This window comes from Pimephales promelas, chromosome 5 (genome assembly GCF_988280905.1).
Source record: "Pimephales promelas chromosome 5, fPimPro1.hap1.1, whole genome shotgun sequence".
Classification (NCBI taxonomy): domain Eukaryota; kingdom Metazoa; phylum Chordata; class Actinopteri; order Cypriniformes; family Leuciscidae; genus Pimephales; species Pimephales promelas.
In genome coordinates, this window is record NC_142773.1 from 22,921,740 (window position 1) to 22,935,009 (window position 13,270).

Consider the following 13,270-nt stretch of genomic DNA (forward strand, 5'->3'; position numbering starts at 1 on the left):
GGCTCATCCTCTGTGAGGAGGATGTGAAGCTTCATCTCACACTGTATATTATCCCAACTTAAACTTGGTTTGTGATAAATTTGTTTTTGTTTTTTGTTGTTTTTTATAGTTTATTTATCAATACTTATGTGATATATATATATATATATATATATATATAAATTTAGCTAAAAACTATGTTTAAATACATTTTAGTAACAAGTTATAAACTTTATTTATAATCATTTCATTTAAAAATAGAGATTAGTTAGTTTTATGGAACCGACTTAGTGTGTGTTTGTGGATGCAAAACAGCTTAGAAATTATATTAAATTATTTATTTATTTTTATTTTCTTATTTTGGGAATGTGAAAAGGCAGTTTTCTGTGACGGTTGTGTTTTAGGTGTACAGGATAGAATGCTGTTACAGTACAAAAATCATTAGGGCTATATTGATAAAAATTATACTCTAGGTTACGTTAAAAAATCATAAGTTTATCTTCTGAAAGATAAAAAGATAAATCTTCTGAAAGATACAAATGTGTTAAAACCTTTCATTTTAAAATATCATATTTAAACTTTTATGATTATGCTTTGAAATAAATTTAGTACGAACAAAAAGCTCTGGAAAGGCGTTTGCAGACTAACACTACACGATGCACAGAGGCTCATCTGCTCTGTCACCCTATATCCTGAAGCTATCGTAAATGATTGTTAAGTAACTTCTTTCTCACAAGATGCACTGGCGATCGGAAGGGCCTTATAAGCAGCCTATATCAATGGGGTCGGCCTGAGGCATCACAGACTCTAAATGTCTTCATTGTCCCCCTCTCTCTGAAGATAGACAGGTCTATGTGGCAAATTTCTTACAGATAAAACTTAAGTATATATTGAACATGTATATTCACATGTGTGTGATGACGTATGAGATGACCAAATTTCAAAGTTCTTCAAAGTTCTTTAAATGCACCCTGATAAATAAAAGATATACTTTAAGTTCAAGTCAAGTTTTTACACAGACCCCCAAAACAACCTGCTATTTCACATTGTCTATTGTGTATTTTAACAAATTAGATTTTCAGGGTAAATCAGGGAAAAATTTGATTTTCAGGGTTAACATCGTGCTGCCTATCTTTTGCGATAAAAATATGTTGTACTATCTGCAGGCGTTGGAAATGTAACAATGACTAATTCATGGATCACAGCCACATGATTTTTAATGATTTAATTTATGCTTTTTACTACGATATGGAATTAACACTAATCGAACACGTCTCGTTCTGATCCCCGAACACACACACACACACACACACACACACACACTAATAGACACAGCACACCCACATCCACATCCACACACACACACACACAAGCATGTTAAACGGGAGTGTGTGAGGAACGCTTGAGGAAGACTGTCAGGATCTTACATTCACAATATTAAACACAACCCATTCATTAATTGTATTTGGACATGTATGGACTTCTTCAAATCTCTAAAACATGTAAGATAAGTTTGTTTATTGCTTAATTAATTGGTTCAGTAAGATATTTATCGTATATCATTTATTTTATAAGCATTTCAGTTATATACTTTTAAAAACAGGGTGTTTTTTCCAACTTCAGTGTAAAACATATGATATTCTCACTTTCACATTGGGGATATTTTGTATTACAACTTATTTTGCACACCCATTCATGTATGTATGCATGTATTGCATATGAAAAATGTAAGATGAGTTTATTTTTTGTTTAAAATAATTGGATCTGTAGATGTTTAGAAAGACATTAGATATTTTCAAACCATTTAATTCATATCATAGAATGTTTATCAACTGTGAAATAGTATATATTATATTTATACCATTTTAAAGAATGTTTTTCCAAACTAGTTAGTATGAAATATCTGCAACTGACTAAATGTAAATAACCATTTCATTTATACAATTTTATTGAATGTTTTTAAACTTTAGTGTAAGACTTATGATATTCTCACTTTCTCCTTCCCCACCAATCCCCCTCTCCTCTGGAATGTGGTGGGACGAACCCGTTCAAACATAAAACCTTACATCATATCAATGTTTCCCTTATAATCACAAGGACCAGAGATCCCCTTCGAACATAAATCTTACATCATATCAATGATTCCCTTATAATCACGTGGACTGACGCATGCCACGCCTATTATTCAATTACACGACAGGTCATATGACACAAGGTCACCACAGGTCAAGGTCACCCAAGGACGCAGGGAGGAGGGGCCGGGTCAAACACAGGGCACGGGGAGGGGGCGGGTCAAAGGTTAATGGGTTAATTAAAAACCCATTAATCATTTTGACACATAGTCCATCATATCACTACTTGCGGGCACGGCTGTTTCCCCGCGTGAGTCGGATCCATCCTGGCCACAGTGGCTGGGATAAAGCTGGGCCAAGCCATCACTGTCAAACATTTCCATAGAGTGTTGGGGCTCAGGGCAGCAGCGTCCAACATCATTCCATTTGGCCTGCTGCTCATGAGGGCCCTTCAGTGGTGGTTTAAAACCAAGGGATTTTCCCTGAGGGGAAATCCGTTCCGCCGATCAGGGTTACGCGCAGATGTCTTCGTTCCCTATCTATGTGGAAGAAAGCTTGGTTTCTGTCCCAAGGTCCAGTGTTGGGAGCGTCATGTCGCCGGAAAACCGTCTCGTGAGACGCTTCCCTCACAGGCTGGGGCGCGGTCATGGACGGCCGCTTTACGACAGGCCTATGGCAGGACCATCATTCCTCCTGGCACATAACTGCCTGGAAATGTTGGCGGTTTCCCGGGCTCTGAGGAGCTTCCTGCCGGACCTCAGAGGTCACCATGTCCTCGTGAGGTCAGACAATATGTCAGTAGTGGCCTATATAAACCATCAGGGGGGTCTGAGGTCTCGCCCTCTATGCAGATTGGCGCATCAGATCCTCCTGTGGTCCCAGGAGAAATTGTTGTCTCTAAGAGCGACATTCATCCTGGGAAGTCAAAATCAGGGAGCAGACGTCCTGTCGAGACAGGGGCTGAGGCCCGGGGAGTGGTGACTCCACCCCGAGGTGGTGGAGTCAATATCTCAGAGGTTTGGCCCAGTGGAAGTGGACCTGTTTGCGTCTCGAGAAACAACCCACTCTCCACAGTGGTTTTCACCTCACTCCTCCACCCCCCCTGGCCGAGGCTACGTCTGTATGCATTTCCCCCGATCGCTCTGCTCCCTGGAGTTCTAGAGAGGGTCCGTCGCGACGCAATCAGTCTATTGTTGGTAGCCCATTGTGGCCGGCCCGAGTATGGTTCTCAGACATTATATTGCTCTAGACGGCCCTCCGTGGGAGATTCCCCTCAGGAGGGGCCTGCTGACACAGGCGGAGGGCTCAATATTTCACCCTCGGCCAAAGTTATGGAAACTGTGGGTCTGGCCCCTGAGGGGGCACAGTACCTAGAGGCCGGCCTATCAGCTGGAGTAATTAAGACCATATTCAGCTCTAGAGCTCCCTCCATGAGGAAACTGTACGGATTGAAGTGGAATGTTTTCACCATTTGGTGTAGGGAGTGTGAGGTTGACCCAGTTAACTGCCTAGTGGCTTCAGTGCTGGAGTTCCTCCAAGATCGCTTCTCCACTGGTCTTACCCCGTCCACACTCAAGGTGTACGTGGCTGCCATTGTGGCTTTCCACACTCCTCTGAGTGATGGACCTCTGGGGAGACATCAATTGATCGTACGTTTCCTCCGTGGGGGCTGGAGGATGAGACCTGCGGCTCGTACCAGGGTTCCCAGATGGGTCCTGGCAGTATTTCTTGAAGGTTTGGCTGAGGCCCCCTTCGAGCCACTGGAGTCGGCTGAGGCCAAGAACCTGACGCTGAAGGTCGCTTTTCTGTTGGCCATCACTTCTCTGAGGAGGGTTGGGAGATCTTCAGGCGCTCTCCATATCTAACGAGTGCCTGAAGTTTGCTCCAGGCAACATTAAAGCCATCCTTCACCCTAGGTCCGGCTATCTGCCTAAGGTGCCATCCAGTGTGGCACGGCCTATGGTTCTGCAGGTGATTCATCCTCCATCCCATGTGACGGCGGATGAAGAGAGACTTCACTTGCTCTGCCCTGTCAGAGCACTGAGGATCTACATTCAGAGGCTCTCTTCATGGCGGAAGGCGGACCAGTTGCTGGTGTGTTTTGGGTCCCCCAAGAAGGGGCTTCCCGCTTCTAAACAGACCATCAGCAACTGGATTGTCCATGGTATTTCTATGGCCTACTAGGTGCGCGGTATGCCTTCACCTGTGTGGCTGTGAGGGCTCATTCCACCAGAGGCTTGGCGTCCTCTAGAGCCCTTCTCACGGGGGCTCCCATCCAGGAGGTCTGCGATGCAGCTGGATGGGCCACCCCATATACCTTTATTAGGTTTACAGCTTGTACATTCCGTCGACACCCGGCTCTCTTGTGCTTGGGTCCTGAGTGTGCCTGTGAGCAGCTTCACATCAGGGCAGGCAGGGCGCGTTGTGGCGTAGTGGGTACTCGTTCCCCCAAAGTTTCATTTGACACAGTTTGAGTTCCCTCGATAGGGAACGTCCTCGGGTTACGACTGTAACCCTTGTTCCCTGAGAAGGGAACAAGAACTGCGTCTCGTGGCCACGCCTTCCCCTGCCTGGGAGCGCTTGCTTCATCACAGAAGCTGACATCTCATGTGTGCCGGGTCCTTTTATAGCTTCCGCCAATGTACCGTCACACATTACGTCATGACGCAACACCAATCAGAGATTGGCATACTTTCATTCATACTTCAGAGGCGCTACGCTGAGGGGCGTTCCCCCAAAGTGTCATTTGACGCAGTTCTCGTTCCCTTCTCAGGGAACAAGGGTTACAGTCGTAACCCGAGGACGTTTATGTTCATTTAATCAAAGGATGGTTCACCCAATAATGAAAGTTCTGAGGGAATATTCTTAAAATAATATATATATATATATTCTTTTAAGAAAACGAGTATATACTCAAAACGAGTGTATATATATATATATATATATATATATATATATATATATATATATATTAAGAAAGATATGAGTATGTTTCGGTCCATACAATGAAAGCCAAGGGGTTCCAAAACAACGTTGTATGGAAGGAAATTATTATTTTTTGTTGTTGTTGTTGTGTACAATGTACTTATTGTGTTCAAGTTGTATTGTAAAACACTGTTCCTGCTATTGAGGAGTGATACGGGTAAGGTTAGTGTCAGGTGTGGTGGCATGGGTAGGTTTAAGGGTAGGTTAAGGTGGAATGGAAGGGTCAACTGTGTAATAACAAATGTAATTACATAAATTAATTACAGCTCTTATTACATATAAGTACAATGTAAAAAAAAACATGTATGTACACAATAAGTCCATTGTATCAAATTATCAATATCAATGTAAGTACACAGTGCTTAAAGCCACTTAATATAAAGTGGGGCCAAACATTCTAAATAGAAGAAAAACAAATTTTCAATGACAGGGTGAGTAAATGATTAAAAAAAAAACATTTTTGGGTATGCTATCCGTATTTGGGGGTTTTAAACTGGTCTCCAAGCAGCTGTTATTCTGAGGATTTCTAGCTTTGTAAAATTTTGGCATTCTTGTCTTCGTAAAGATTCTGATCTGTAGCTCTCAGAGGGAATGTCTGAAACATTTGTATTTATGTTCGCTGTTATAAATTCCCTACAGCATCATCACTGGATGCAGTCAACTGGTTGATTGATTCAACTAATTGAATCATAATAGCTCAGTCGTCTGGTGGCTTCTGCAAACATTGGCCATCTTGCTTTTTATACATCTTTCGACATGTTAGTCTTGAGGTATTTGTTCTTTTCACTGCCCACCATTCCCATAGAGAGCGCACATCTTTTGAAGTGGCAGGGGTCAGGCATGCTGTCCTCACTGTGTATATATGTGCACAGATCACCGCCTCAGGGGAGGAACTGCAGACATAGCTGGTCAGAGAGAATGAGACTGCGATTTAAAAACTAGCCCACAGCATCTCATGAACTGCATCACCGCTGACCTTTCTAAGAGCACTTCCAGTGGAAAAATACAGCTTCTAGGACTAATGACCTCATCCAGCATATTCAGTTCATATTATCTGGGAAATAAAATGTTATTTACATTTTTAATCCGGTTTTGTTTAAAAATGTTAAAATCATGTTTGAAATCACTTTCAGTTCATCTGTAACATTAATGGGCGCTTAGCTGGGATCGTTTAGAGCCCTTTGAAGTACCACTGAAACTACAATTTTGACCTTCAACCAATTGGTTGCAATTGAACTCCAGTATGGCTAAAAATCCTGGGATGTTTTCCTCAAAAAACTTAATTTCTTTTTGACTGAAGAAAGAAAGATAAGCATCTTGGATGACATGGGGGTGACTAAATTATCAGGAATTGTAATTCTGAATCTGTGCATTGTCTTAAAGTGACAGCAGCCTAATGTCCATTACCTACAGAAACTGTGCATGATATACAAGTACTATGGATGTATTCTGTATTCACATTATTTGCTACACTGTTATTGTTACACAACCTTACTATGTTAATTTTTGTTCTGTTTAATTCAGTCAGTGGTATCAGCCATATTTAGTGATGTCGTCCTGGTATCAACTTTCACATTCACATCAAACCAAGAGTTAAGAAGGAGATACTGCATACTTTATTTTTAGTTTAAAAGTAGTAGTGCTTCATATTAATGGTTCAGCGTGTTTCACCAGATTTATTTTTTCCTCTCTCTGCTGTTCATACTATACTGTACAAAAAAACAAACAAAAAAAAACATGCAGTTCCCATTATTTAGCTGTTAAACTTCATGCTCTGAAGTATCACTAGCATTAGACTTTAGACACACTTGACCTGGCTAAGTATAGTAAAATCCCCATTTCATAACTGAATTATTAATGAACGGTAGTTTTATGAGTCACCACATTCAAGGGCAGTGAAGCCTCCATCATGACCGCAGCCACAAAATACAGCTTTTTAAATACAAGGTTGAGAGTACATCTACAGCTAATTTTCTGGGTGTTACAGCTGGTTTAGCTAACAGATCATTTACAGTTGAGCGTCATCATTGCCAAAGCAGCCTTTTTTTTTTTCGTTCAGTCATGAACTTGCTTTCATAATACATCCCAGATCTCATGCTAATGAAGCAATGCTCAGGGTGGGATGCTTGTGCCACAAAACCCACTGCAGAAAGTATTCATCCAGTTGGAGCTGCTGTTGTTCTGTTGTAATGAGCTTGTGTACTCTCTCATTCTGTGGGAGGATCACAGGCTCCTCGACGTGACCGCCGCAAATCTTTCAATTAATCAGCCATAGACATTAATCAGTTCACAATGATTTAATCGAATTACACTGCTGGGTTTGATCCCCATGTACGCTTCCTCCTCTGGCGCAAAGCTTTCCAGAAGGTTCCACCCTCCCCTTCCCGCCCTGGCGCAGGTCGTGGAGAGTGTCAGACCCCCCCCCCCTGTGTGAGGCTGCCTGCCACTACGGAGGGTGGATTAATTGGATTTTACAAAATGTGATGCTTTGATATTTACTGTACGAATTCCATTGCTTTTCTTGCAACCACAAGAAATTGCTTTTCGGAACAGCAATAATGATCAAAAAACTGTGTCTGACTTCTGCATCAGAGCTCATTTATTAGGAGATTAGAACATGGAAGTTTGAAAAAGGGCTCACACGTGTCCCATATTGCTAGTAAAGAAACGGGATGGTTTTCAAGGAGACAGTCACCGGAGAGCCTTCTCTCACAGTAGTTTTAGGCTCACAGATTGAAAATGTATTTTTTATTATTATTATTATTATTTTATGAGCACGTCCTGCAGACTTTTATAAAGTAAACTTCATTAGGTTTATTTTTTTTTTCACTGAACTGACATAAAAAAATCACTCAATCACTTATATCACTCAAATCAGCATTTATTCTGTGATGTATTTTTTTTTTTAAATGGTCACATCATTTTTGTTGTTCATTTTGAGCATTTTATATATATATATTAAATACAATTACATTTTTATTATAATGATCAAAGGAGATCGATCGATCAAAATCAAAGTCATTGACATTAGCTGTATTTCAAATGTTGTTTTTTTTTTCTCCAATTTACTTGAATTGTTATGCTGAAAATATTTGTTATTACCAATTCTGTATTAAAACTTTTCACATTTCCGGGGTTCTCAGAAGCAGAATTTGTCGACAACAAATAAAATGTTTGTATTTGCCTTTGCTCTAATAGCAAAAGGAAAAAAGAAAAATCTGAAATACCATCAAGAAAAGCAAAATGTATCAGCCATTTTATTAGGTTGTTCTGAGAGTCTGATAACACGCACAATGGAATCACAATGACATATCGGCGACATGTAATTGCATTTATTGTGTATAACTCACATCAATATGATTTGTTGTCATATGCAGCAAGTAGGCAGTGCCTTAATGTGATTGAGTAGCGGCGGGGAGGTTGTTGTGTATTTCACTGACATTATTACAGTCTTCAGACTGACCTTGAGCTTGCTGGCCTTTGCATCTTCGAATGTGGGCTGAAAATAATATTTATTCCATTTTACTGCAGCACCATGTTTCTGCTTTGAACCATCTGTCACTTATGACCCCGACTGTCAGTCACCTCTCTCATCCCCTCCCGCACCCGCCCACTGGGTACTGCTGGATCCCGTCTACACTTGCCATCTGGCTCTTTATGAATGTGCTGGACTTAATGTTGATGTGACTCTTAATTAATATATTTAGACAACGCATTCTCACCCCAAGGCGTCACCTTTGACCATGCTTCAATATTTGACGTTTTTGGCGCCCTTTAGCGTCACTTACATGACGCGATCCTACGGCGTCATCTAACTGACGCTAAAGGAAAGCGTCAGTTAGAGGACGCGGTTAGGTTTAGGTGTGGGGTGGGGGTAGGGTACACGCGATCCTAGGGCGTCATCTTACTGACGCTAAAGGGCGCCTAAAGCGTCAGATATTGAAGCATGTCCAAATGCTTCCCAAGGCGTCAGTTAAGTGACGCCTTGGGGGTGAGAATGGGCTGATTTAGAAGGAATGGTTTTACTGCTATCAGAAGGTTATGTTGTCATTCAGCTTTGGTTGTTTAGATAATTTGCTAAGATTTGAGTTAATCCATTTGCTCAATATTAGTACATAGATATTGTGGTGGCAACACAGTCAATGAAAATTATAAAATAAAATGAATATTTTATGTACTGTGGAGACTGTGAGCCAACCCTTTTTCTTCCGGTGGATAGTATTACTTTTGGTTTGTGCAGTGTAATTCACATAAGCATTTTTCTTAAGCAATCAGAAATCTGAGGGGGCAGGACATATTAATGAGCTACACCACTGCATGGGAGGATGTTTCAGGCTTTTCCGCAGAGTCATATATTTTAAATGACGGGGCAACCTATGCATCTCTGTAAAAAATGAAACCGTAATTTTTACGGTAAAAAAACTGCAGCTGTGGTTGTCAGAACTTATGGTAGTCTGTTTTGTACCATTGTAATACACTGAGAATCAATAATCATAGTGATGAAAATCATTCACACAAACAACCCCATCATGGTAACACACATGAAATTAAAAATGCAATAAACATTAATTTAGCAACATTAAATGTAACATAAAACCCTAATGTACATAACTAATTAGAAAAAGACTATGAGGAAACATAGTTATTTCAACAAAAAGGGAACACAGGGAATTATGGGAATGTCAATTTCCAGTTTTTCACTGTAAATTACACAATGAGTTGTTCTTTTTAACTTTCAAAACTGTAAATTTAACAGTATTTTACAGTAAAATTATATCACAGTTATTTACCGTATATAGTACGGAAACTTTCTGTTAACCAATTAACAGTTTTGTACTATAGCATTTTTACACGGTCTTTTACTGTTAAAATCACGATTATTTATATATATATATATATATATATATATATATATATATATATATATATATATATATATATATATATATATTGTTAAGAAAAAATGTTTGAATGTTCAACCTGAGATTTGTGAAATGTTCACCTGTTTGTCATATGTTCTGACAATAAAACCACAATTAACACTCTGGTTTCTACATTTAGGAGGTTTTCTTTCACTTAGAAGCAAAAATCTGCCTTTAAACTTGAAAGAAATAAACATTTGACATTTATCGTGATTATCGATATCGACTGATATAAAAAAACAAATTGTGATAATTGTTTGGCCATATCGCCCAGCCCTAATTATAATAACAATTATTATTATTATTAATTAATATATACAGTTTATCAGTCATTATACAACAGCAATACTACTACTAATAATAATAGTAATAATAATCACATCAATAATAAATATATTTATAATTATGAAAAAAAAAATATTGAAAAAAAATTAAACATTTGATCATTTTTAATGTCAAATGTCAATTTACACATTCGAAAATGATAATGTACAGTGTAAGAAAAAAAAACATTTATTTTGAGATTTGTGGAAGATTACATGCACCATCTTACAATATTAATAGCGAGTGTTAGACATTAGCAGTGTTTACAGGGTTTTTTGGGACAGCTGAATCTGAAACTTTTTTGCAATTCTGTTTGGTGACGCTGGAGCCACAGAAAATTTGCATCAAAACAAATTCACGCTCGCTGAGTGCAACACGAAATCTCAATTTGATAAGCAACTACTTAAGCATGAAAATCCATTGCTTTGTGCCATTACATCATGTCACTGTGAGTGAAGGGCTCCATTGGGATCCATTGTTTCATTTTAACTTGTTGTGATGGTGAAAATTTGCATTAAGTGAGGGCATTACAATAGTTATGCCTTCAGTTCAGCTGCCAGGATGGAGGAAGACATAACTCACGACATGTTCTGTGTGGGACTCCATCACAGCTATAAATATTCAGTGTGGGGGCTTGCATTGTGCCAGTGCAGCTGCATAACTATTCCTAACTATTGTTACTCTCACATACTTACTACTAACCTCAAGCCTGTCACAATCCCTTATTCCGATTGGTCAACAGAAGGAACGGGCTCTGACTCTTGCAGCCTTCCTTGTGATCGAATTAGTCATATCAGCACAGCACAGGTCCTGATAAAGACATGACGATCAGCGTCTTGTCCAGATGGAGCCGTGGCTGTTTTTGTGTTTGTCGGAATGAAATCTTGGCTGGAGCGGCGTCTGACTCAAAGCAGATGGGTGGAGGCAGACTCCTCTGTGAGGTAGCAGCTCTCTTGATGAGATACTGAGCTCTGGTGGCATGATACATCCATTATTGAACTGCTCTGTCAGCTTATGTAGAAGAGCTAGATGCCCAGTGCAGACAAACACTTGATTACGCACTGGGGCTTTTAAAGAAACAGCTTACCATAAAATGGAAATCCGGTTTTCATTTACTCACCTTCATGCTTTTCCAAACCTGCATCATTTTTTTCTGTGAAACACAAAAGGAGAAATTTTGAAGAATTGTACTAGTCACTCTTTACTGTTTAACTTGCATAAAGGAACTGTATCCAACTTGTGCCCAATTTTAAGTGTCTGAAAGCACACGATACATTTGTGTCAGACATCTTGACTTAAGAAATTAATAAGTTGTCATTTATTGAAAATATTCATTGGCGTCTGGAATGGAAACGTGAAGGTATAATAATTCAGATGAATCAGATCTTGTCAGTGAATCAATGAATTTTTTTTTTTGTTTGTTTTTTTTTTGAGCTGGATCTTTTTAAAGAACCAACTGATCTGTTTTACAGAATCAGTCTCAATAAGTTGTGTATGTATTTGTAGAACTTGTGAACAAATCATTCTTTTCATCTGGATCTTTTCAATGAATCAAATGATCTGTTCCACAAAATCTGTCTGAATTATTTGTTCGTGAATTGGTCTAATTCGTAAACGCATTATTCCTGTGAGTTGGATCTTTTTAATTAATCTATATATCTTGTTCATGCAATATGTCTGAATATTTGTTCATGGATTAGTCCTATTCTCAAATTGAACTCATTGTCTCAAAGCAGTTCTCGGGTTAACAGCTCCCACTTCTATGGAGTTGTATGGACCACTGATTTTGGTGAACCTTTGAACATGAGATTTATGAAAAAACTTGCTCATGTTTTGGCCTTAAATTTTCCCTTTATGAATACAATTCTAACAGATGCTTGTCTCCTTCATTTCTCTTCAGCGGAGCCTCTCCCTCTGATGGACCTGTGTCGGCGTGCGGCACGACTGGCTCTGGGACGAGAACGTCTACAGGAGATCGAGACGTTGCCTTTGCCCCAGTCTCTGAAGAATTACCTCCAGTACCAGTGAGAGCACTGGCTCTCACGTAGAAACACACACGGACACCGAGAGGAAGCCTGAGGCAGGATTATAGCGCCACCATCAGGCCACAGAGGGAAATGTTTACATTGTGGCTCACTGGTGGAATCTTAAGTTAGTTTTAATTTTATTTTGTATTTGTTTTTGTTCAGTTTTCATTTTCCTCTTTATGGGTTGTTTAAATTATTGATGGCTTTGGAAGAAGCAGCTCAACAGACCTGCAGCGCCTCCAGGTGTTCGTCTCGCCCTGGAGAATATGTCAGGAAGCGGCGTTTCAGAAAGCACATTAACCTTGGGATGCCTTTGAAAGCCCACAGTAATAACCGTTCCTCTTTCCCTGGGTGTAAAGCCTGCAGAGCACAGTCAGTGGACACAGGAGACCGAGGCGGCTGAAGGTCGGGCTCAGCCGCCTCTCGAGTCAAAACCCGCCAAACGGGAGCCTAGGGGAAGAAACAAGCCCTGGAAGGTGGGAAGCAGGTGCCAGTACTTGTGCACAACCACCAGGGGACAGTATGACTGACAGCAGCCATTTCCCCCCTTTTTCCTGGGAGTGTATTCCCGAGGACACACTCATGCGTACGCACGACCAACAATTATATACGGATTTCAATTCTTCTTTTTTTTTTTTTCTCTCTGTGGGGTTGAGTCACTTTTCTATCTGATTTTATTGTCAGTGTGAGAATTTCAGTTGATGATGATGATTTTATCAAGATGTTTGGCTATCTTTAAATTTATTTATCAGGTTCTAGTTCCTTTTTAATTGAAATGAGGATGTGCGAGCACATAGATATTGAACACTATCATACACTCGTCACATATGGCTTTCTATTTTAAACTGGAATGCTGCTTTTGCTCAGATAAAAGTCTGTTTTTTCAGAGGCACAGTGGAATGTAAAGATCTTGCTAGCGTTAGCATATTTGAAATGTGAATAAAAGCCAAGTGAATGAGAA

The 13,270-nt window shown here is 39.8% G+C and overlaps 1 protein-coding gene across 2 annotated transcripts in view; it reads left to right on the forward strand.

Annotated features, from left to right (window-relative positions):
- The window catches only part of spsb4a (splA/ryanodine receptor domain and SOCS box containing 4a), a 71,428-nt gene extending 58,158 nt beyond the window's left edge, over positions 1 to 13,270 (forward strand). For both annotated transcript variants that reach the window (XM_039654789.2, XM_089131140.1), the window contains exon 3: positions 12,183 to 13,270. In XM_039654789.2, coding sequence (XP_039510723.1) covers positions 12,183 to 12,310 — 128 coding nt within the window. In that variant the 3' untranslated portion in view covers positions 12,311 to 13,270. The remainder of the gene's footprint in view (positions 1 to 12,182) is intronic.